Raw genomic sequence first — 26718 nt, forward strand, 5'->3', positions numbered from 1 at the left:
AGGAGACGGGAGGGAAAAGGCCAGAGGAAGTGCGTGGGCTTGTTGTGTGAGCCTCCGCACATCCACAATGACCTCACCAGGTTTAATTATCACATCAGCCAGCCTGATATTTTCAAGAACTTCATCCCAGCCTGGAGGCGTCCCCCCCCCACCCCCCCGCGGGCTCCTAAAGGTGAAAGCTGCCTGCAACAAAACAGAAAGAAACAGCATCTGAAAGGAACACGGTTTTATTTCAGGATGGGTCGACTCTTAATCCATAAAAAGCTAGATTTAAATGAAGTTACAATGTCCTTCACAATAAGAGTCCCCCATGGAAAAAACCCCCACAAAGATCAGCGTTTCTTTAACCCTCGTGTCGTCCTGCGAGTCAAAATTGACCCGTTTTAGTTTGAAAATGTGGGAAAAAAGAAAACAATTTCACAGTGAAACTTCTGATTTCCACATTTTCAGCATTTTTGGGAAATCTTTGAACATTTTTTGGTGGAAAAAAAATAAATGTTAAAAATGTTTCTGAAGAACATTCACATAAAAATCAACCAAAATCCAGAGAAATTCTCTGGATTTTGGTTGTTTTTTTGAGAATGTTCTTAAAGAAAATATTACAAGTTTTACTGATGTATATGGAATCACTATTATTATATTTTTAGGATATTTTTGGAAGATTTTCACTCATTTTTTGAAAATATTTACAAGAATTTTCTTGAAAAATTTGAGGGATTTTTTAAATTAATTTTTCAAGGGAATTTTTTAAAAGGAATTATTGGAATTTTCTCCCTGAAGATTTTGCAAATTTTAACAACTTTGGGGAATTTTTTTGCTGAATGTTTGTTTTTTTTTCTGACAAGGAAACAATAATTTTTGGTGCCCGTAAATGAAGACAACAGGAGGGTTAACAGCTCCAAACTGAAGCACACACACTCTTTTTTTTTTAATCTTTAAATGGTTGGAAACTGGTGTCAAAACACAAAAAAACTCGACTTTATCTCCTGAGTGTCTGCGTTTCCCACCTCCTCGTGACACTTTTTTAAAATTTCCTGCTTACATTTAGAGAAATCTACACTAAAGAGTCACCAATTTTCCTCAAGAATAAACCGAATATCTGATGAAGGCACAAGCTGTTTTAATGGTCAGTCCTCCTTTCACAAAGTTAAAAAAAACCTAAAGATTCACATTTCCAGATTTTAACGTTCACCGTGGCGCCGCCTCACATCAGAAATATTCACAGATTAATAAAATAAACACACACCAACAAATAACAGTCACAACTTTCCTCAACAAGTGGGAATGTAAAGAAAAAAGTAATCAGAAACACCTTCAATCATTTGAAACCCAGAAACAATCCACTCTACAGCTGGACCTACTGACAGAAAATCAATCAGCAATAGTTGGAATAATTTATCACTTCTTCTTTTCCCAGTTTCATCGTCATCATCTTTGGGTTTTTGACTAATCGGACGCTTCATTTCCACCATTTTTTGGACTGAACACTCAATTATCGATCAGGAAAAACCAACATAAACGCTGAAAATCTTAAAAGGATCTCTCAGAGGACCTCATTTCGTGAAATGACTGAAACAACGCTCACTAAGCTGCAGCCTTCTTCATGTTTATTCCTTAGAAAACGGCGCTCACAGTAAGGCAGCAAGTACATTCTCCTGTTTCCACAGAGAAGAAGGAAAACACGAAGCGGTCACTGGATTTCGGGAATAACGATCGGAAAACATGGAAACAGTGAAGTGAGGAGTCTGGTCCTGGTCTTTAGCTTTACCATCGCCAACAAATCCCACAAAAAAGAAGAAAAATCGACTCCAACGGAACGATTACGAGTCTGAGATGTTGTTGTGCGTTAAAGAGCCTCAAAGACAACGTATGATTCCATAGAAAAACTTTTACATCTTAAAACATTTGACATTTTGGTAGAATCTATCATGCATTCACCCCATAATTCCCACTCATTCCCTGTAAACGTGTCGTGATTTCTCTGCTATTTTCCAGTCAAACATCTTTATATTTTTGTTTTATAAACGTGCAAGTGAACCTGAATCTGTTCGCCGACAAGCTGTGAAAACAATGAAGCCGATTATTAAGAATTAAATAAAAAATAACAAAAAGAAACTTCACATTTGTGACCATATTTTCTTCTTAAATTGGACCCACAGTGTTTACGGCAGACGGCTGCTTTGGGACCGTTTTATGGGATTTGTTGACGATAAGAAAAAATACGGAGCAACATCCAGCTTCTCCTTTTTCAGGATAATTCTGGTTAATTTCAACACAGAAAACGGCACATTTAAGGCGGATATTTAGCTAGATGGTTAACAGATTACTGTCCCTCTTCTCTCCTGTTGTTTGCACACATTAAGATAGCGTTATGTGGATAGATTTGAGCATTTACAGAGCGACAATATGCACAAAAACTGTATTTTTTCCAGCACATACGTGACACGGACAGCTAATGCAGGAGTTCCTAAACCTTTCAGCCCCAAAACATCCAAAATAAGTTAAATTTAACTCACAATAATGAACCAAATATATCATTTCTAATGTTTTCTTTAAATTTTATTCCATTGCTGGAAATAATCTCGACCTCCGCTTTGGGGAAAACGAAGCCGGCAGACCGTGAAATTCACTAAATATGACAAAAAAAGTGTTTCAGATCGGATTTACTGACTCACATTATTAAAAATATGCCTGAAATAAACCAGAATTCTCCTTAATTCCTCAGAATAACGCCGTAAAGCTTTGCAGTCGGTGGCTGTGTCCCCGTCTCCTACCTGTGGAGTGATGAAGATGCTGAATTCAAAATAAACTGAGATTGAGTGAATAAGAGGCTGCTGTGTCACCTGATGACTTCCCTGCTTCTTTAGAATTCCTCTGCTGGATTAACCTAAATCAAAAACACTCAGAGTCCAAAGCGAACACTCGTCTGTGCAGGAAGCCGGGGAGAAGCCCTTCACGTCCTCAGACGACACCAGCGGCAGACGGATGTTTTGGATCGAAGGTTGAAGGCCATCGTCGCCCCTCGGAGGAATTAAACTCTGCCGGGACCAAACTTTGCCCTTCTGTCCTCAAACAGAGAGTCCCAGGAGAGCAGAGAACAACCTCCAGCCTTCAGGTCGCACGAATACCCGGCAGGACAGCAGCGCTTGGAGTCGGAGCAGCAGACGGCCTGAAGGAACAAACAGTTCTGATTTATCAGGAGGCGTTTCATCAAAACAAACACTGCTGCAGGAGGTCCCAACATCCTGAACTTAACAGCTCCAGGTCCTAAAACATCAGCAATATACAAAAATATATGCACGTATTTACATGCAAGGGCAGGAACAACTACAAATCTGCACATTTTTCCTCGAAAACCTACATTTTTAAACTTATTTTGTAGCCTAGCCGCGCTAGACCCAAGTCTGAAGACACAAGGGTCTAGCACCGCTCGACAGGGAGGGAGGCGGCTAAAAGGCTGTCTATCAAATCACTCTGCAGCAATTGGGTAGGTATACAACCAATCAGTGCAACAAATAGGTTGACGTAGTTCCTAGAGCGCCGGTAATCAGAGGATGCGGGAGTTCGGTGAAGCCTTATTTATACAGTCAATGGGTGAAGCTCAAGTACATTACAGACATGTTAACAGAAAGCCGAGAAGGCCAAAGCAGAGTCGAAAGATAACTGTTTGTTGTGTGCAGCCATCTTCTTGTCTATCCTTGTTTCTATGGTTGTTTCCGGTTGTTTCTGTCAGAATCGTCGCGCCTCTGTCGTCACTTCGTTACGCCCGCCTTCTGACTCTACACTTCATGGTGATTGGTCCGGCCAGTTTTAGGAGAATCCAGCCTCGAGCCTTATGGAGGGTAACTAGACCCACCCTGGCAGAGAATTATTATTATTAAATGCCGTGGGTTGTCTAGCGCGGCTAGGCTACTTATTTTGTGGATTTATCTGCAAGTTACATAATTTAGAGGCTGATCAGGCCCTAAATCTGACGAGTTTAACTAAATAAGTCAAACTGCAGGCTGACAATTAGAATTAGAGTTGGTTTTAACTACAATTTTTCCTGCATAAATGAATTTTAAAGCCTCCCAAAAAGGTTCAGGCAGTTTTTAAATGAAAAATTAAGAATTAAAAAAATAGAAATGTATATCTTTTTACCAGTTTTGTTAATCTATTCAAATATAACATTTCTGTTGATCTAAAGTCAGAAATAACAGTAAAATGCACAGATTTTTGCTAAATAAAGTAACACTGACTCATTGGCTTCCTGTCATGTGGAGTTACTGCTCAGAGACTAAATTCTAACCTTTGTGGGTTTAACTCAGATTAAATATCGCGTTACATTCACAAAAATCCGTTCTGGTCCTGTGTGGCTGCATGTTTCCCTCCAGGCAGACTAATGTTTAGACGTGTAGAAGAATAACGGGGCAGAAACTCTGCATGGCTCCACGTTCACTGAGCTGCATCGGATCATATGTTCACATTTTCCACATTCCAGCCGGCTGAGTCAGAAGAGAAACCGTTTCAGATCACATTTCTACAGAAGACCGAGGTCATCTGAGACAAAACAAAGAACGGATGCCGGACAAAACTGAAGGAAATGCAACGTCTTTGGACTCTTCAGCTTCTAATCATCACACCTGATCTGCGATCGCCACATTTATTATTTCAATTATTTTTGCGGCAAAATAAGTATGCTCTAGCGTAAAAAAAATGAAAACAAAATAAAAAATAACAGTTAAAACATATTAAAAGAACTTCAAACCAAAATAAAAAGCGCTGGGCTCTGATTGGCTCAGCGATCGTAGCATCAGAGTGTTAAGAAAGGCTAATAACAGTGTGTGAAAGGTTTATAAGAGTGTGGGGAGGGTTTATAAAGCTTTAAAACATATACAAATAACACAATTAATATCTAATTAAATAAACGAAATCGCCAGGGAGGTCTGGAACGTAACCCCCGTGACAGACGAGGGACCACCGTACACGGTTTTTCTTTTCACTACACAGACGTCGTTACAGCGCTCCTATTAAAAATGATTAAACACGTCATGTGTTCATATCGGAGGCTGAGCTAACGAGTGAACGCACCTTGGAGGAGGGGCAGCAGCTCCACTCGGTGTCCGACACCTTACAGCAGGTGTCTTTCTTTGGGCAGTGAAACTCCCCCGTGCCGTCACATGGTACGTCCGCCTCGTCCTCAACGCCCCTGGGCTCGGACTGTACCACTCTGCTCTGAGGGAGGGGGTCGATCAGCACGCCGTCGTCCTTCTTCTCGCATGTTCCCGTCTGCATGTTGCAGGTGTATCCCTGAGGACAGCAGTGCTCTCTGTCAGCGCAGCAGACCGCCTGAAGAGGAGACGCACCCAGAAATAGTCACTTGAAAAAGATGCTGCAAGTTATTCTGACCACTGGACTGCATTTCATTCATATTAAATCACATCATTAAGTAGTGCAGGGAGTAATCAAAGTCTTTACTTAAAGTCCGTCTTTGGTTGATTAGATTTTTTTTTTTTCCCCCATGAAAGCGATTCCTTCTCTCCTTAAAACGGCTCAGATGTAATTAAATTTACTCTACATTTACATCCACAGAGGTTCAAACTGGAGACCAATTCTCAAGAAAAACATCGATACAGGAAGTCCATCTTTCAAGTTGACAGGATTGGTTCTTTTGGTTTGTTATGTATGGAAAAAATATTACATAAATGAGGAAAAACAGCAAAAAAATGAGACAAATGACACAAAACAAGGCAAAAAAGAGACAAAAATTAGACAAAAAAAGTCACAAAACGACCAAAAAAATGGATAAATGACAAAAGCGAGAAACAAAATGACCAAAAAAAATAGATGACACAAAACACAAAGTGACAAAAAATACGACAAAAAACACAAGCGGACAAAAAGGAAACACAACAGGACAAAAAGAAGACAAAATATTACAAAAATGAGGCACAAAAAGACAAATGAACAATCTAGTATTTTACTTTCTGATCCAAACAACTTGTCATGATCTACAAATAATTTTAAATTTATAGTTTTATGAATTTACAATCTGCAGTTAATGCCTTCTCTGGAATTTCTACATTTTGAGGGCCGGATTGGACCCTCTGGAGGACCGCTTTTGGCCCGCAGACCGCCTGTTTGACACCCCTGAATTAAATCCTGACATGAAGGTGAAGTCGGTGATATACAGACCTTTACCAGAGGGCAGCAGCCCCACTCTCCCGTCGGCAGCTTGCAGCAGGTCGTCCCTGAAGGACAGCTGCTCTTATCGTCACATTTAACATCGCTGACGCCGCTCGGCTCGGTCAGAGCGCCCAGCTTGGTGAACCAGGGAATCACCTGGAGGCCCCGAGAGCAGGAGGAGCGATGAGGCTCGCAGGTGTGTCCAGCGGGGCAGCAGTGGTTTCCATCTTTACAGCAGACGGCCTGACGGGAAACAAAATAACGTTCACACGCTCTGAAACACCTTCTAACTGGACTGAAGTCGGACAATGAGCTCACGTTCGGCAGCGGGCAGCAGCCCCACTGATGGGTCTGGTCCATGAAGCAGCAGGTGGTGTCTCTGGGGCAGCTGGTCTGGGCGTCACACATTTTCTTGGCAGGCCGAGTTGGACCGGATACAGCCCGACTGGACTCCGTCTGCAGGGCCGGGACCTTCTGCAGCCAGGGCAGGCTCAGCTCACCGGGTTTGTCACAAGTCTGCTCGGCCACGTTGCACCGATAGCCTTTAGGGCAGCAGTGCTCGTGATCGTTACAGCACACGGCCTGGAAAAAACACTTCGGTGTGTCAGATTCACAGTTTTAAAGTGATTTTATGCAACATAGAAGCTAAAGAACGTGATGCAGCGCTGAGACATTCCTGCTCTCCTTCAGTCCACAAACATAAATATCTGTTATTCAAGCATTAGAGTGAATGATCAAACTTTACACCATCACACAATAAGATCTCTGATTTTCTACTGTTCTTATCCACTTCTATTAAGAGTTCTGAAATTCAAACATGAAACACTGGCTGCAGCATTCTTCTAGTAAGTAAAACTAGATATAAACCAAGTAAAGCCCCTTTAATAATGAGCAGAATCAACTGTATTAATGCTAATGTTAATATTTTGGTTTGATGGAGGGGGTTTGCAGACGTCTTCTCCTCAGCTAAAAGCAACCAAAAAAACTCCAAAAAACAGAATTCCTCAATTTATGACCAAGAAATGTAGCTATAGGCTGATGTTTTTCTTTTTGCTGTGGGCTGTTTATTAAAACTATTAAAGTGTATTTTTTGACTGCATTGTGCATTTTCTGTTCTAATGTCTGAAGGACCCTGTAGAAGTGTTTGAAAAGTAGAATACAAACTAACTTTATTATTATTATTATTACAAAGAATGAGAAAGGTAAGAAAAACGCATGCCGTTAACAGTTTCTTTGCTTAAAAAAATAACTTCAAAGTTGTTTTAAATAATTTGATCGTCAAAATTGTTGCATTTTTTATTTCATATCAGTACAATGTTAAAACTACTCCAGCTAAAAAAATAAAATCATCTAACTTCTCTGCACAGTAAATTCAGGAAGTCAGATTATAATTTGATCATATTGTGCATTTTTTGTTTGTCGTCTATGAAGCACTTTGCAAAGCAATTAGAATTATTATTATTATTATTATAACAACAAAAGAGGCAGATGTGTGATGCAGCTGTAAAAACAAAATGAAGACCTTTAATTTTTTGCAGAGTTTCAATCCATCCTGCATTTCAAACTATGAGAAAACGTTCAGGAGTTTTGCCTCCAGGACTCTAAATGAACCTGAAATAACTGCAACCGACAGTCGACCTCAGCTACCAGAACTCCAGAACACGGCGGTTTCATGTGACCAACAGAAAGCCCTCAGACCGCCGTGGAGAAGGATCTGACCTGAGGTAGAGGACAGCAGGCCCACTGTCCAGAGTTCTTCTTGCAGCAGGTGGTGCCTCCCGGACACATCGTCTGCCGGTCGCACTTCTCGTCCTTCGCCTGCGAGGTCACGGCGGACACTTTGGCCAGCCAGCGGAGGGACGGAGAGGAACCGGACGGGTCGTCGCAGGTTTCAGCCGCCACGTTGCAGACGGTGCCGTGAGGACAGCAGTGGATGTGGTCGCTGCAGCAAACGGCCTGGAGGGGAGGAAGAACGTTTTTAGTGTTATTAAAGCTCTGCAGGTTAACGACATTAACACTTTAACTTTGGGCTTCATGCCTTTAAATGCTTTGTTTAATGTGTAGGGCTGGATATCTGAACATCCGACTGTTGTGGCGGTATCTGAATATTAGCTTTGAGATCCAAAGGGTCCCCCCCCCGTGGATTATTAAAGGCTTATCTTATTTTAATATTCTGAATAGGAGTAAAAACAACAACAACAACAAAAACCAGACACATAAATGATAAAATTTAACATAAAAACTGGAAAACTAAATTTCTGATGGGTAGAAGTTTCTGATTTCTAATGAACATTTTTATGCTTAAAAATCACTGTCTGTAAGGGATACTGAGTTTTAATTTAAAAAAATAAGCTAAGATAAGAAATCAGCACTTTCTCTGCTTAGACTTTTTTATTTTAAACTCTCTAATTGTTTTTGTGTGACAGTTTAGTTTGTATATTCATCTAGGTATCCTTTGAGCTCGGTGTACCTAATAAACTGGCACCTAAGTGTTAAAATGCTACACGGCTTATTTTTCAGAACAGAAAATGAAGGCAGATATAGAAAGCAATATAATTATACAGATATAGCTCAGGATTTTTTAATTTAATTCAATATTATGTCAGCAAACAGCAGCACAGGATTTTTTTAAAACTGTGTTGATACTATAAGTTTATTTTAAGACCTTCAGTTTTCATTATTTTAGCCTCATTTCTGTAAAATCATCTCGTCTGGTAAAGCAGATGACTCTTTTTGGTTGGTGAAATTGGCAGAAACGTTTACGTATTAAATTAAAGATGTATTATGATCCGTAAGAAGAGCCACCTGAGGCAGAGGACAGCAGGCCCAGGCTCCGCTCAGAGTCTTGCAGCAGGTCGACTCTCCGGGACACGACGTCGACTTGTCGCACTTCTTGTTGTCGCTCTGGAGGGGGAAGACGGGCGTCTTTCCCAGCCACGGCACCACGGCGTTGCCGGCGGGATCGTCGCATGTGGAGGCCGCCAGGTTGCAGACGGTGCCGTGAGGGCAGCAGTGCATGTGGTCTTCACAACACACCGCCTTCAGGAAGCAGGAAAACACCACATCTGCATTACATATTTATTATTTATCAAATTAAATGAGTCCTGAATAGAATGTGTGAGCAGGAAAACTCGTCTCCTCCTACAGGCTGTGAATAAATCATATTTTCTACACGATTGTTCCAACAAAACAGACGGGGAGAGGCTGTTAGTGGAGATAAATGAGAGCTAAAATTGCAGAAAAAGGATGATTTACGATCTGATAAATATGTATGGAATGCAATCTTAGGATGCAAATGTAGTCCAATAAACATCTAAATGAAAAATAGGGATGTTTTCTGTCCATTAGTCTGAAAGACAACCTGTTATAGAAGCAAAATATCTTAAAACATCAAAGATCAAACCAAAAAAAGTTGAAACGAAAAAATATTTGGCATTTTTAAACGAAAAATGATCAAAAAACCTGCTAGAAAATCATGATTAGACGAGCGAGAGGCTGTTTGAGCTAAAAAGTGCAGAAAATGGACTTAAGATCAAAAAATATATGTATTATAACCTGTATCTATAGATGTAAATAGACAAAATGTCGTGAAATAAACACCAAAATGTGACGTTTTCTTTTCATTAGTCTGAAGACGACATGTTATGGAAGAACAATGTTTTTCCTGCAGTGGCTCAACTTGAACAATAAACACGCTCCGCTTAAAACATACCCCGCCTTATATATAGCGCCTCCAAGTGCAAGAAATAATAATATATACTGGACGATACACCTACAAAATGATACATCTTCACTACAAATCAGGTCAAGGTCATACACCCAAAAAGGCAGATCTACATTATGCATAGGTGGTGAGGGTGCAATATGCATGAAATCCTTCAGCTAGTTTCTGACATATGCTCCAGAAACAGAATCAAAAAATATTTCAAGTGCCTCACAATGACCCCAAAAGGCACATCTACATTACCAACAGCCTTAGTGTGCGCAATATGAGTGAAATCCCTCAAGTAGTTTCTGAGATATGATCCGGAAACAAAAAATATTTTAAGTGCGTCACTATGACCTTGAAAATCAGGTCAAGGTCATACACCCCAAAAGGCACATCTATATTATATAGAGATGGTCTGGGTGCAATATGAATGAAATCCCTCAAGTAGTTTCAGAGATATGCTCCGGAAACGAAATGTGGACGTACGGACGGACGGACGTGCCCACGCCAATACCCCCCTCTGTGCCTACGGGGGATAAAAAAAGCACCAAAGATAAGATCATCAAATTTTTTAATTTAAGTGAAAAATCATCATAAAATGTGTTAATTAATTTCCTTTAAGTCTGACTAATCCACTGACGGTTTCAGCTCCATTTATTCTGAATCCTGGACATAGGCGTCAGTTGAGGGGGGGACGGTGGGGACGTCCCCCCCCCACTTTTTGTCAGGGGTCATTTTGTCTCCATCACATTCAAATTCTTCACATGTAAGCCGTTGTAAACCCAGTTATTTTCAGTAGTATAGAAAATTCCGACGCTCCTGAACGCACCATCCGCACTCGGCCGAGAGTTGCACAGACACGCAGCACACCTTCGTGAGGTTTAAAAAAAAACAACAAAAAAAAACCGCGCAGATGCTAAATTTGCGCCTGTGCCAAGTGGAAGCTCCGACCAGAGGCATGCAGGGGCAAAATTTCGGCCCGGGAGAATTAGTTCTATAGCGGCCCACAGACCTCTACCTGCATGTACCGATAGCTCAACAGCTTGAGCCTCCGCCTTTGGTGTGGTGGCTGTGAGTTCAAGTCCAGCTTGTGGCATTTTGCCGCCGTTCTTCGACATTTTCTCAAAGTGCTGTGGTCTCCATCCCCCCCACTTTTAAAAACAAACTGGTAGCTTAATCTATAACAAAACGTCACATTTAATCATAGACTGTATATATAGTGGACGTAGCATCTGGCTCCAAAAATGAAGCCAACCTGGAAGTGTCAAAAACTTGCAATATCACGCCGTCCGCTAGGGTTGGCTCCTAAAAGCTTTTTCTCCATAGACCCCAATTCATTTTTGGAAAAAATAAAATTTGACAGACTGATGTTCTACAGCTCAGGATTTTTTTCCCGTTAGTTTTCATGGTCAAAATGAGAGATCAGGTGGTCGATCTTAAAATAAATCAATACTGAATTTTAAATAAATCGTTAAAGTTGGCAGAGCCAGGGGGCGTGGCTATACTTGATAGACAGCAACTGAAGCCTCTGCGGTAAAACGTGGGCGGGATAAGAGAGTCCTCAGCCAATCCTGCCCCTAGTTGCTCTCCGGTCCAGTCTGTTTGATGACGCTTTTTACGTCACTGGCTCCAAAAAATCCAAAACGGCGACCAGGAAATAGCAAAATCCGGGCTTCATTTTCTCGGCGTTGAAACCGACGAGTGACGTCACGGTTAGTTCACGCCTGCATTTAATAAGCTTTTTGTTTGTTTTCTGCATTTAATCGCACTGCCTTTTATTTCTACACAAGTGTTGGAATAAAACAAACTTCCCAGAGTCTCACAGCATCATGATCAGAGCTCACTGAGGGGAGGATGATTTACAGCCTGACGTTTCAGCTCATGTGTTCAGTAAATTCTGTGCAGCTGGACAGAGAGAAACTCTCGTTATGATTCACGTAGAGCTGTTCGTGGTACCTTCGGTAAAGGACAACAGGCCCATTCTCCTCCTGGAGATTTGCAGCAGGTGCTTCCATCAGCGCAGGCTGCAGAGTCATTGCAGGGAACTGAAGCATAAACAGAGACGTTATTATAAACCGTAAGCTTTGTTTAAAAGAGCACGACACAGAATCACAATGGAGAGCTGCTCTACATTAGTTAAAGTTGCTCAGATATCTTCATTGAAAAAAAAAAACTGCTTTTCTTTCAAAAACAAGGACGTTTGAACAGTTCCACCTGCTATTATTTAAGCTTGCTTTACGTCCTGACATGCAGGGCAGATTGTGCCACTTTCCAAACGATATACAGTCAAGTGGACTCCATCCAATCAAGCTGCAGAAACACGTAAAGGATAATCAAAGCAAAAAGTAGCGCACATTCACCATCAACAACAACGTGAGCTTTGGTCTTTGAGGTCAATAATTCATCATCTCAGTGTAAAAATAAACAAAAGCACTAAAACTGCTCAATCACAACTATTTTAAGAAGCAATTGATCACATTTAGAAGCTGTACTGGACTAAATAAAGGTTCTGGAGACTCGATTAAATATTAACGAGTTCGATAACAGGAGCCTTGGATTCACTTCAGATGTGCAGAGCAGCAACTCTGATAAACCAGTCGTGCTTTCAGGTGTTTTCTCTTCGGCTCACCTTTGCTCGGTGCCGTCGGCTCCGTCACAGCAGCGAGCGTCTTCACGGCCGTGGAGGTTTCCTGGTGGGTCGACACACAGGTGCTGTGGATCAGGTCGCACCGGGTTCCTGCAGGGCAGCAGTGGATGCGATCCGAACAGCACACGGCCTGCCAGAAAACAAGAACGCAACATCATGTTCCTGCTTCACAGATCAACACAGATTCCATCCCTTTAGCTGTGAGGCCGATTCTGGTTTTCTTTGAGTTTTTTAACCCACATGAAGCCGTTTTGATTTAAATAAAAGTGGAAGTCATAATCTAAAGTTTCTAGGTTGACACTTTCTAACCACTGCTGCTTAAATGTCTCTTTAATGAGCATCTTTGTAAAGAAAATGGCTAATTATTGCTGCACTAATCAACCCTTAAATGGAGTCACTGTTATTACTGCAGCACGTTTAAAACAACAGATGTTGTTTCCCAGTAGAGAAATGAGATTAATGCTGCAAAGTTACTTATTCAACAAGTTTGCAGATAAAGTTTACAACCCTACAATATTAATTTATTACATTTACCTGACTAATTTTAACAAAGGCCTTTTTTTTAAAAAAAAATGTATCCTCTCTATCACTCTTGTAGTGTCTTTTGTTAATTCTGTTTTTGACAATTGTGTTGTCTGTTCTTTAACTCCACTTCCAAGAAAGCCTCGCACAAGAATTCCTATGTGCCTAAACTGTCTCTATGTGTACAAATGGCAAATAAAAATCTTGAATCTTGAACACCCAACATTGTATAATAAATCAAATTACCTGATTAATTAAAAAATAAAAGTTAAGAGTCTACAAAACGAAATAAAACACCCAACAAATCCACCCCCTCTGACCAGGCACTTGGAAACAGTGGTACTTTAGCACTTTATAATTATTTAACCAAATTAAGGTCTATAACGTAATTTGACAAGCTTTATTTGTCTTGATTCAATGTAAAAAAAACAACAACAAAAAAAACAGAGTTTTCAGCAGATGAATACATTTTTCCCTCCAACTTGTCCGTCAAATCAAAAAAGGGGTTTAATTAATACACATTTGCCTCCATAAGGCAGGAAAAACAACCCAGGACACCACATGTTTAATCTGTTACCGTCAGCAGGGCCGGCCCGAGGACTTTGGTGGCCCTAAGCAAGATTTTTTTTGTGGCCCCAAAACATGCACAGGGCAACTACCAAATCACGTGCACAGCTTGTCATTGGGTTAAAACACACATGCACATGATTAACAGCAAATATTTATTTTTAAAAAAATGTATCCTAGACAGGGACAAAATGCGAATCACACACTTATTGTGGTGTGGTCCCCTCTAGTGGATGTGGCTATAAACAACGGCATAGAGTGTTTATGCCAGCGGCCGGCCCTGACCGTCAGGCAGGCGGTACAGGTCAATCACTGCAAGGACAAACCGGTTCAGAGGAAGCTTCTACCCAACAGCAGTAAGGGTCTTGAACAAAAGCTAATAGCCCTACCTCTGTTATATTGTAACTACCTCATGTAACTGCATCATTCCACTCCATTCCCTCCTGCACCTTATTGTTATTACTTAATTTATTTTATTTTGCACCTTACCTTATTTTATTATATCTTTATGTTATATTATTTTTATCTTATTTACTCTGTATTTTATCGTATTTCTTCACACTGTTTTGCACTGACTGAAGGGCTTTTGCAATTTCGTTATACTTGTTGCAATGACAAATAAAGTTCTATTCTATTTCCTCACACAAAAATAAAAGTTAAAACGCTGCCATTTGTCTCTAGGCTGGCTCCACTTACGTTGGGCATCGGACAGCAGCCGTATGTGCCGTTGGTCATCTGGCAGCAGGTGGTCTGATCAGGACACACCGATTTCTGATCGGGACACACAACTGACAAGACGGGAAGTCAGAAACAGAAACACTGATCAGTGATTTATTTTTCAAAACAAAGACTCAACTTTAAACTCTTTAAAATGCTCACTGTCTTTGGGTGCAGCGGCGATCTTCCTCATCATCGGCACGTGACTCTCGCCAGACTTGCAGACGCCGCGCTCCAGGTCGCATATTGTGTTGCTAGGGCAACAGTGGAGATGATCGCTGCAGCACACGGCCTGCACATGATTCACATGTCACACAGAGGGGGGGGGGGGGGGGGGGGTAAAAATGTTTACAAGGAAAATGCATGATTACTACAACTAAAGACTAAAGGGTGTCGCTATTACCGCATCCTAACAGCTGAAATACTCCCAGGAAGTGTGATTATTTCTGATATTTCCACAGCAATCACAAAGAAACCACACAAATTGATTGAATTTTTTTTATTTTAGTAAGTTTGTGCTGTTGCATCTGACTGTACATGACCTCTGCTCCAGTGTTATATTGTACTATCTCAACCAAAAAACAAACAAACTCGGGTGCATCGGAGCAGGACGAGCTTTTAATCAAACTCCTGCAAACTGGTCAATAGCCGCCTGTTTGAGCTCATTAATGTCTCCTTACAGGTTAGTGTGCAAAAGTGTGGAACACTGCAGTATTCTCCAGCCAGTGCACTAAAATATGTGCAGTAACAAAGCAGTAAAATTCAGTGAAATTTGGGTCTGCAGTTCCTCAAATGGCCACTCGAGGCCGACTCCAAAAGCCAGTCAACTGACAGACCTCAGTGTTAAAAAGACCAATTTTACAGCAGAAATGAGCATGTTTACAGCCTGATACTAACAACAGTTTTGGTTTCTAGAGCTAATTTCCTTATTTATGATTACTGTAAAGTGGATGAATATTTATTGAAATCAACCGTTTGAATTATATTGAGTTATGCAAAATGAAGGCCTCAACCACAACACTAAGCTTTACATCTGCTCTTTACAGATCCAGTATCTGACAACATGAGAGTTTGTCCATGTTTATATACATTTAATGACATTTATACGACTTGGTACAGTAGTTAGTGTCTCCATCTGGTGCCTTAAAGTATTATTACAAAGATGTAATTTAAAAAAACACAATATATAGCAGTGATTTTGCTGTAACTTGTGATTGCTGGTGAGGCTGTGTCCTGCTGTGATATCTTAGTAGCTTCTGTAATCTTGTTATCAAGTCACGTTTACTGAAAGATTCCTCATTTAATCCTGATTCAGGTCACATGAATGACTCCACAGAGCATCAAATAACTCCTCTAATGGTGGAAAAATAAATTAACTGCAGTAATACTCTTTGACTCCCACACAAATTACTGTACAGAAAAATGCTTAGGTTTTAATTCTTATTGGCATTGAGCATTGAGTGTGTGGCTCTTATTCTGATTAGCAAAGACACACAATCAGAAAAGATGATCTGGGTTCGACATTTCCACACACAGCCGACTACAGTTCATGCTTTATTTCCATTTGCCTCGACTACTGTGACTGTAAATGCAGGAATCAGTCAGTCGGCCTCATTTTGCCTGCAGCTGTTTTAAAACACAGCAGCGAGACTCCTCACTGGTAGCAAGAAGAGAGAGCACATTTCCTCAGTAAAGGTTTCTCTTCACTGCTTATCAGGATAGATTGTTTTGGCTGGCTTAAAAATTACATTTCTGCAACGCTCACACTCTTTATTTTTCTCCTTTGAGTGCTTTTCATCCCACGCACCAACAAAAAAACAACAGCGATCGAACACTTTCTGTCACTGGCCCTAATTTGTAAAATAATCTGCCACAACCGACTGCATCTTCCGCTGCATTGTTGTCGGGAAAATCCTCAGAACTCCACAATTCTGCAGCATAAAACTAACCTGAGCCTACCACTGAACTATCTTTTAGTTTCATTTTATTCCTCCAGCCGATTCTGCCAACTTTAGCTGCAAGGCTCATACGAAAATGGAAGACCAAATGAAAGATGAATAAACTGTAGAGCCTTTAAATCAATTTTTAAAATGTTTGCTCTGCTGTCGCATAATATCTGCACATGTACAACTTCAAACACTCAAAATATTTACAATTTTTATACCTGGGTTGACGGTTTTCATTTCTATGGGCTAAATTATTTACAGAAATGGAGAATAAAGTAGGGAAGAACACATTTCCTTGCTTTATTCCATACGCAGAAGGAAACAAACAAGCCCAGAACTTATTTATCTGCAGATCATAAAACTGGGCTTTTATACGAGGCTTTTAAATGTTCATGATCGATACCAAGAACACGTTAATTTATCCTCTAAAAGGTCTCTATTGATCCAATAAAAGGCTTTCTTGGATTCAACAAAACAAGCAAATGTATTTTTCCCACTTCTTAGTCCTGCTCTCAACGCAAAAGCTTTTCCTGAAACCGTTGTGTTCGTCCACTGAGATTCTAAGAGTTTCTCTGCAATAATTACGTCCATCAGTGAGGATACCTGAATGTAGAATTCTAGGGTCAACTTATAGAATAAGTGTCTATATTTATTCCACACTGATGAGGAAAAATGCCACTGAATGACAAAAAAAAAAAATAGTGTCTTACATACATTTTATCTAAAAAAATATATATAGATTTTGGCTTCAGCAGATTTTTTCCCAACCAATATATAATTAGTTGGATTAAACAAAAAATTCACCAAATTTCTGAAAATTGGCAAAACCTTCAGGAAGAAAATTCCAATAATTCCTTAAAAATTTCCCTTAAAAATGTTATTTTAAAAAAATCCCCCAAATTTGGGAAGAAAATTCGTGCAAATGTTTTCAAAAAATGAGCAAAAATTTTCCCCCCAAAAATCCTAAAAATATCTGAAATGATTTCATCCATCAGTAAAATTTCTAATATTTTCTTTAACATTCAGAAAAAAACAAAATCCAGCGAAATTATTTGATTTTTCTGTGAATGTTACAAAGAAAACTTTTGACCCGCAGGTCGACACGAGAGTTAAAAAAAAAACAAACAAACAAAAAAAGCTTTCTTTAATTTCTCTCTTCATTGGTGGAGTCATTTATGGTTTTAATGCAGTTGGAGTTTAGGTTTTATAAATTTGTGGCAAACGCAGATTTTCATTCAATTTGCAGATTTTAACAGTTATGTATATTTATATTATCATTAATAAATAATTACAGATGCAAAACTGCTCTTCTTATGTTCATTATTGGTTATTCTGATGAGGATTTTCAGGTAATTAAATAACAGTATTCTATACAATAAAAACAGACTAGTGGAGCATAACCTGAAATGTTCTCCATTTACAAAGATGGAACAAAGACTAATCGGTTCCGTTTTATTGTATTTTATATTAACACACCACACATTTTTAAATCCAATCTCAAAACCCACCTGTTCAAACAAGAACACTCACTTTGACCTCCATTCCTCCTTCTGTTTTAAAATTGCTAAATTTTCTTCTTTTAAATTTTAAAATTCTTATGTTTTAAACTGTGTATTTGAATCTGTTTTATTCCGTTTCCTCCGTACGGTGACCTTGAGTATTTATAAGAGCTGTATTTACCTCTGGGAACGGGCAGCAGCCGTAGTCTCCGCTGGTTAGCTGGCAGCACGTGTAACTGTCTGGACAGATGCTTTTCCCACCAGGACACGTCACTGAGCCGACAGAAGAAACTGCAGAAGCATGAAGATCAGAGAAAGTTGTTGGTTATTACCGCAGCATCATCTGCATAGAAATGCAGCGACAGCAGAGCGGCCGCAGTGACTTAAAACATTTTTTTTTTTTTTACACGAACGCGGTGTCATTAAATCTGACCGTGTTTATTTACACCTGGACTGGTCGCCCTCCTTCTCGCAGGCAGTTTCTCCAGCATGGGGAAGGACTCCAGCGAGGCAGGCACACACTTGGAGTGAACAAGATCACACTTTGTTCCCTCTGGGCAGCAGTGGCGCTTATCCTCGCAGCACACCGCCTGCAGAGAGAGCAGAATCACTTGTGACAGTCAGGAACACCGCTCAGTCAAGGACACGGTTTCCTGCACATAACGGAAAAGTGCAGCAACCTGAATGCAGACAGTGGAGGAGGATGACTCATGAATGCACATGGAACTGCTAGAAGACGAACATTTAAATAGAAAATACAGATTATACTCATTCATAGAACTTGGAGATAGATTACAGCCTCACAAATGAACATTAAACAGTGGAGAAAACTAAATGATTGTCTGGTCTAGGGATGTGCGCAACTAGTCGTTTAATCGTTTAACCGCCTACTCATTTATTAAACGTTTAGTATTTTACTAGTCGGTTAAACGCTATTGCTATCCCCTTCATCATTAGCGGTGTTTTGACCACTCCAGCTACACCCACCACCCCGAAGCAAAGCATCGGCTCCACTATGTGCTGCTCGTGGACTGTCATGGCGCACCGACCCGCTGCCGTTACGCACAGACCCAGCGGCACTTTCGGTCTGACGACTGAACATCTTCATCAGAGGGTGAATATTCCTCTTCAGAATATGAGTAAGCCATTACTTGACAAAGTACTTTGTCAGCGTTGAGCAGACCTCTCGGTACGGTGAGTTTTCTCGCTCTAAAATGTGCCGTCTTGCGCTCTGATACGCTCCGACGGCGAGTCTTCGTCTCCTCGGTTTTCAAACTCTAAACTCCAAAACTTTGAATGAAAACACGCCCACAACTGATGCTCAGATTGAAGTTCCAGATGTCCGCCATCTCCTGGTTACAGTACATGAGGCACATGAGGCAGTATATTTGAAGCTATGGCTTGTTATGTTCAGCAATGCTGCTTGTCGCAATATTGCGACTTTGGCGCTTAAAGGGTTAAATTGCAAGTTTTCCGAACCAACGAGTCGCTAATTTTATTGGCGACTAGTCGGTTCGGAAATTAGTCGAAATTCCCATCCCTAGTCTGGTCATTTGACACAAATTACTACAATTAAGAAGCAGATGCATCTTTTTGAGTCATTTTTTTTCCGTCTATAACCTGAGCCATGCTGGATTTTTCATATTTTTACCATGAACACACAAAGCCTTTTGATAAAGAACGACTAAAATGTGGCTTTAAACATCCACGATCAACATAAATACAGAAACATACACTTTCCAGTGCTCCATCTAATGAATTAAAAATCAGTGTAATTAACTTTTTGGTCATTTAGAGGCCGACTTGTACACTTCAGCGGATACATGCTCATTAATAATTTGGCCATCAGACTCCAAAAAGACAAGAAATATTTCAATTTATAACAAACTACTGAAGCCTTAGTTTCTAAGTAGTTTCCTCCTAAATTCCTAATTATAATTAAGTAATTCAGTGCAAGAGGACACCCATCCGAGTCTAGTTTTACACCACTATTGCCCAGATATGGATACATATTACACCAAAGTGTATGTGCCTGTTCCAACGAGATTACGTACTTTAAGCCATGTGGATGTTCAAGCAGCAATCACTGGAAAACTTAAAAACATAATTGATGGTTCCCAGGCAGGATCTGAAGCTCCTTTTTTAGGATTTCTACAGTATGTGGCTATTGATGGATGTTCATTTGCCTTCTGTTCTTGTTTGTCTTGCAGATCATCCTAATCTATTCCAGACCACATTCTGTAGTTCAAACTTCTGAAACGGTGATTTATCAGCCACATCCTGATGAAATGTAAATCCTGTTGAAGTGGAACAGTTTCGTGTCTTCCCTAGCAGCATTGGACACGACCTAACAGACCGTGTGATGCGTTTCTTGGTGTAAAAAGCTTTGCGTTCAGCTGAAATGGTGTCCTAGTATTAGTGCGAGCGTCACCTTGGCTAACGGACAGCAGCCCCAGGAGCCGTCAGGAAGCAGGCAGCACGTGGTTTCATCCGGACACTCAGACTCCTGGTCCGGACAAATGACTGCCTTCACTCCCTCTCCGAGCTGCAGCACATCACAGCCGACGCATACCAACGACAGGAGGCCAGAAAAACACACAGAGAGGAAGGGTGGCGAAGTGAGACAAGAAAAAGACGAACAGCTTTCTCCTCTACAGATGTAATCTCTGTAAAACATTCAGTCAATTACACACCGGCTGTATTTCAGGTTTGTAATTGATGACAGCGCATTTCATAGTAAAACCACAAAAGCCTTTAAAAAAAAACAAAAAACAGACTAATCAGTTCAACAGCAGCAGACAGGATTAAACAATTATTCAAACAACAGAAAATGAATCATCAGCTGGTTTGAAACGCATTTATTTATGTGTCTCTTTATTGTTTTATATGATTTCAACCTGAATGTTTCAGAGCAGGGGTGTCCAACATGAGGCCCGTGGGCCAAAAGCGGTCCTCCAGAGGGTCCAATCCGGCCCTCAAAGTGTAAAAATTACAGAGAAGACATTAACTGCAGATTTTAAACTAATAAAACTATAAATTTAAAAATTCCTAGACCATGACAAGTTGCTTTGATCACAAAGTAAAATACTAGATTGTTCATTGTTTTTTTGGTCATTTTGAGTCTCACTTTTGTAATATTTTGTCTTTTTTTGTCTGACTTTTGCTGTTCCATTTCTCGTTTTTGTTGTTTTGTGTTTCCTTCTTGTCTCACTTGTGTTTTTTGTCTTATTTTTAACCACGCCCAACAGGTACGTCGGCGGGGTTATTGCATTCGGCGCGGTATCTGGCTGGGTAAGTATGTATGTATGTATGTATGTGGCTATGTCCGCTCCGATATCTCTGCAACCGCTGAAGTCAGGATAATCAAACTTGGCACTGAAGATCAGTCTAAGGTCCCCTGCTCAGGTGTGGAGTTACAGGTCAGCAGATCAAGTAGGGAGGGAGATATGTAGGATGATCAAAATTGATACATATTGCATCAGTTATATAGGGAGGACAGGGTTTTCGCCAGCAGAGGGCGTGGTTCTGCCTTCTACTGAGGGCTCATCTAGTTGTTGCTTTGCTTTATTCATTGTTTTGTGTATCGTTTGTCGTTTTGTGCTTTCTGTGCTTCGTTTTGTTGTGTTGTTCGTCTACTTTTTTGTTGTTTTGATTCTCGTTTTTGTCCTTTTTGGTCTCATTTGTGTCGTTTGTTCATTTTTTGTCGCTTTGTAACTTTTTTCAAGTAATTAAGTAATTTTCATGGCTGTACGGATGAATGCACCGAAGCCTGAACCTTTTGTTTTAAATATCAAGGGTTAAAATCAAGTAAAAGCAAAGTTCTGACCTCATTTTGGCTCTAAATGAACAGTAAACACTAAAGCCACTATAAATTATCCTCATAGGGAATTAAAATCCATAAAAAAATTCATGATCTGGTAACCATTTTGCCTAATAAAAAACAAAAAAACATTTTTAAAATCCACTATAGATCATTTTACCATCATAAAGTACCATAAAGAATATATTTGTTGTCCGTTTTTGGTTATTTTTCGTCCCTCAAGCTTGATACGAATCCAAAGAGCAGCTGAACCCAACAAAGACTGGACAAATCACACATAACCACCAACTTCTACAGATTGTTTTTTTGTCTTTGACAGCCTCGAAGGAGGACAAACCTCGTGACTTGGCACATAAGCCAGAAAATACAGCGAACAAACAGCGATAACAACCAGCTGCTTGAACGATTTGCACAAAAAATAAATACATACAAGGAGGCAAAAAGCTCAGATCCTGGATTCAGAAGGATTGTTGAGCCTACAGAGAGAACGGGAGGTCGGTTTAACTACCGGTGCATCTGCTTAGTTTGGCGTTATTTGGTAAAAATCTTTCTGAAAACAACTGGCAGTCATTAGATCTTTAATAATCACACACTGCTGGAGTACTTCCAGTAAAGACAGCTTATTCTGCATGAAACACAAGGGTGAACAAAGGTGCAGTGCAGCAAATCTAAAGGTGTATTTATGTGTTTTCTGACCTACATTCTCCAAACATTCTCATTTGCATGTCTAAAGGTTGGCGCAGGGAAAACAATGAGTGCCTGCCACAGCTAAAAGCGCCATTGATTCGAATGTAAAGGTCGACAAAACAGGCCAAAAAGGTAAAAAAAGACAGAAAACAAAACATAGAAACCAAAGAGGAGCATGTCTTAGTTTTACCAGAGGGATAAGTGGGGCCTGTTTGGTCGGCAGTCGTGTCATCCAGGGCAGGGAGACGCTTTCATTCACACATCTCCTGTGAACCAGATCACACACCGTTCCCTGAAAGCAGCAGTGGAGTTGGTCTGAGCAGCACACGGCCTGCAGGCGAGGATGAGGACATGAGAAGGTTTACTAAAGGTTGAGGCTAAATAACCGTCTGAATTTAACAACCAACACCTTCTAATGAGCTAAACAATAATAAAATGAGCTGATTCAGAAATAGTTTGGATTGTCTTCTTTTCATTGAGTTGAGATAATCATGACAGATGTTTCTTTTTCAGCAATATATCACATTTTAAAAGGAAAATAACGAATCTGTGTCCGAGAAATCACTTTCAAACTAAGTTACTCGTTACAAAAACACGTCTCCACATCACACAACCTGCTCATGTTGTGTCTCTGTGGTCGTTTGGTTTCTTTTTTTGGTCATTTTCAGTCCATTCTGTGGACATTTCAGGTCTTTTTGTGGTAATTTTGTGCATTTGTGTGGGTGTTTTCAGTCCGTTTTTGATCATTTTAGGTGTTTTTGTGGTCATTTTGTAATGTTCTGTAGTTATTGTGTGTGTCTCATCATTTTGTGTCTTTATATGACAGTTGTCTGTCTCACCGAGTCATTTTTGTTTTTCTGTGGTCATTTGGTGTCATTTTTGTGGTCATGTTGTGTCTTTGGGTGATTGTTTTGTGTGTCTTTGTGCTCATTTTGTTTCTTTTTTGGTCATTTTCAGTCCGTTTTGTTGGCATTTTAGGCCCTTTTGTGGCCATTTTTATGTATTTTTGTGGTCATTTTGCAGCCCTTTATGGCCGTTTTCAGTCCGTTTGTGGTAATTTTGGGTATTTTGTGTGTCTGTGGTCATTTGTGGTAATTTATAACACAAAATAACAAATTGAATCCGTGTCCCAGAAATCACTTTCCACTAAATTCCCCGTTCCAAAAACACCTCTCCAGGAAGTGTGTTAATTCCAGATCACATGACCTGCTCCACATGATGTCATTTCCTCCTGGAGAACAGACTGGCCAGACTCCAAGGCTTTCTGACTTATTTAGTATAAATGTCAGGATTCTGTGCAGTTAATGCTTCTAGCCAGAACTCAAACTCAACTTGAATAGCAGCTTAATAACTACATGGTCCACAAAACTAAACTGCTTCTTCTTCATTTAAAGTTGCGCTTTAGTGGAATCTGTCAGTTGTTCCTATTTCAGGCAATGATTAATTGACTGTCACCTGATAATGCTGCTAATAATTTAAATAATTCATTCCTAAGACAGACGTGAAGCGAACAGTAACTCACGTGTGGCAGCAGACAGCATCCGTATCCTCCCTCGGGGTTCTTGCAGCAGGTGTTGTCGTCGTCACAAATGCCTCCATCGGGACAAACCAGCGCCGAGCTGAGGCCCAGCAGAGCCAAACACAGGATCCCCATCTGCAGCGTCTGAACACAGCGAACAGAGGAGAAAACTGTCAGCAGCGTAGTACGAAGCAAGACGGTATGGCAGTGCGCAAAACAACCTTATCGCCTGGTTTCAGGGCTTCATTCCGGCTGCCAGGAACCACTACATCATTGTAAAGAAGGAGAACAAACGCAGGAATGTGCAGCAGATCTGACAGCATTCCACCTGATAAACTGGATTTCAACACTAGACAAAAGCAGCAAAGTTCATGTCCCTTTTAAGCATGTAGAGCTCCCACATCTTCAGCACTTCATGGTCTAAACAGCAGCAATATAAACACAACAAGCCACTATATTCAAGATTTAACTAGCTTTAGTTTTTAGGGATGCAATTAGCAGTTATTCTCATAAAACGCAGATGTTTTCTCTCAAGTAATCATTAAGAAACTGAAAAAAACAGGCCAGTAATGTTTCACTAACAGTCCAAAGTCTAAAGATATTCTATTTTTTGTCATATATAACAAAGAAAAATGCAAATTGCTCCATTTCAGAACAGAAAACTTGGCATTTTGGCTTAAAAATGACAGTTAATCAATTACAGAAATAGTTTTAACTAATCATGTAGCAGATCCGGTGAGTCAGAACAAGTTGTTCATTAACTACTTTACTGCAAAAACTGCACAATTTAAGAAGATAAACGGTATCTGTCGGTGTACAGTTTAGGATCTCTAATTTAAAATAAAATTCTAACTGATCAGTAAAATGAATGAACAAGACGACATGGTCATCAATATCCCCCGCCACATGTGATGTCTATGAGTCTATATCCAAAATAGTGATAAAAGGGCCATAACTCTGTTAAATATTATGGCACAGGTCTCATTTTCGAACTTGATCAAGGTGTCCATGGTGTGAAGCTACACACTAAATTTCGTAATCCTAGCTGTAATAGAAAGCTGTCCCCTTCATCTCGGACGGACGCACGGAAGGACGCACGGAAGGACGGAGGTCAAACCTATATCCCCCTTTTCCACTTCGTGGAGGCGGGGGATAATAAAACACTCCACTGAAGTCATTTTATTGCTGTTCATGTGACTGCAGTAAGGCAGAAGATTAATGGATTTAATCTCATTGTTTCTGCATTTTACTGCTATTATTTTGTGCTCAACATTGTTTTCACTCCTTAATTAAATTAAATATTATCAGAGATGCAGTTATCTACAAATGATGAAGCAGCAACGATGAGGTTCTCCACAAGACTTTTAGGTGATAAACATTTCTAAAATCACTTTAAAGTGGCTTCAAAAGCATAAATAATTTATTACAAAGAAAGTCCTGCAGTTATTGTACCGTAAAATATTAAATTTTAGTTTCAAATTGTACGCCCTGCTATATATCTGATCACGTGTGACTTTTACCAGCAGATCATGGTGGTTTCTCGTTAACAATCCTAGTTAAAGCAGTGTGCTCGAGCGGTTTGACGCATTTGTTTAGTCAGAAGTGTCATAAAAATAATTACTTCAGCCAGAATTAATAGAAAATTTGCAGTAATATAGGATATATGTTAATGTAGTGCATCTAACCTGCGTTTTATACTGTTGTGTTCATGGTTTTACAACTGTATACCGTCCTTCTTGTGCGACAGTCTATTTTAACGGCATCTCACGGAGTATCACGTTTTAAATCATAGTGTAAAATCATAGCTTAACATATATGACTGAATTATTCCAATATTACAGCTTGTCACTGTGAAATTTAGCAGGAAATAAGTCAGTTTTTGATTTTCTGAAACCGTCCAATTTGCTCATAGTACTTTAAGAGGAATTTTTATAGACAGTTTAGCACCATAGATTAGTGTCAAGTGATTTTTTACAGCAGGTATGTCATGTGAAGCAGGTGAGACAAAGGTTTAATTAACGTTAGCAGCTCCACCTGTACATTAACCTGCTGTAATGAGTCAAAATGTCAGCTGAGAAAATGTTTATTGAAGCTGTGTGTTGTTTTGTTGCTGACATATTTAATGAGCAATTTAAATCCTTAAAAATAAGCTAACACGTAAAAAATGAGCTTAAATGTGAAGATATGTGTTAAATTTGTGAGTGCACTTTACCATTTTTAGCAGATAGCTTGAGATGAGTTTAGCTGTTGTCAAAAAAGAGCACTGAGGTACATACTCCTCTGACAGCCTGAAAAACAACCAAAAAAAACATTAGTCGACGTAAATATGTGGGGAAATGTCGGGTAACTATAAACAGAATGTCGTATTAAAGTTCAAAAACTATTTGCTGCAAGACATCAACTGAAACGGGACGAGCTAGCAGGCTAACTTTCATTAACGGGCTAATCCAAATAAACACTTCAAGTTAGCTTAGCATGCTAGGCGGCTAACAATAAGGCTAGCTGGTTTGAATGACTTTTAGCGGATGTTTATTCGTTTATACGCGGAAAACTGCAGGGTTTTTCTTACCACGCAGGTTTGTTGAGACGCGTCCCAGTCCTCACATATGTGTCGCGTTTAATGCAGCTTCAGAAACACAAAGCAAACACTGTCTGAGGATATTTTTTCTCTTTTTTTGACTCACAATTCAATAATCACATGACACGGTGACATGTGACTGCAGCTCGGTGTGTTTTTAAAGGGGAAACACTGCAGCCGGCAGTGATGCAGCACATGCGCTGCTGCAGAGGCACGAATTGCATGCAAAATACGCATAAATACTGTATATGTGCAGGAGTTTTAAGTGCTTTGAATTTACTTTTCAATTAGGGATGCAAGTGAGTTTTTTCATGCTAAGTTATGACTCTCAGGATCAAATAT

The 26718-nt window shown here is 40.0% G+C and overlaps 1 protein-coding gene across 2 annotated transcripts; it reads right to left on the minus strand.

The window, feature by feature from the left end:
• Window positions 1-211: 211 nt before the first annotated feature.
• On the minus strand, window positions 212-26515 carry grnb (granulin b). Of its 2 annotated transcripts, none has more exons than XM_022208885.2 (17): window positions 26368-26515; window positions 26011-26086; window positions 23802-23942; window positions 22470-22610; window positions 20204-20317; window positions 18221-18362; window positions 17954-18063; window positions 14490-14619; window positions 14307-14398; window positions 12504-12651; window positions 11831-11919; window positions 8971-9204; window positions 7885-8121; window positions 6484-6747; window positions 6175-6408; window positions 5071-5328; window positions 212-3169 (listed from the first exon to the last, which is right to left on the minus strand). In XM_022208885.2, exons 2-17 carry the CDS (start codon window positions 26011-26013, stop codon window positions 3032-3034), a joined length of 2475 nt encoding a protein of 824 aa, XP_022064577.2. In that variant the 5' UTR covers window positions 26014-26086; window positions 26368-26515; the 3' UTR covers window positions 212-3031. The 2 variants fall into 2 exon arrangements, with proteins under 2 accessions (XP_022064577.2, XP_022064576.2); XM_022208884.2 differs by having other exon boundaries at window positions 18206-18362.
• Window positions 26516-26718: the final 203 nt, after the last annotated feature.

Source organism: Acanthochromis polyacanthus, chromosome 19, assembly GCF_021347895.1.
Source record: "Acanthochromis polyacanthus isolate Apoly-LR-REF ecotype Palm Island chromosome 19, KAUST_Apoly_ChrSc, whole genome shotgun sequence".
Classification (NCBI taxonomy): domain Eukaryota; kingdom Metazoa; phylum Chordata; class Actinopteri; family Pomacentridae; genus Acanthochromis; species Acanthochromis polyacanthus.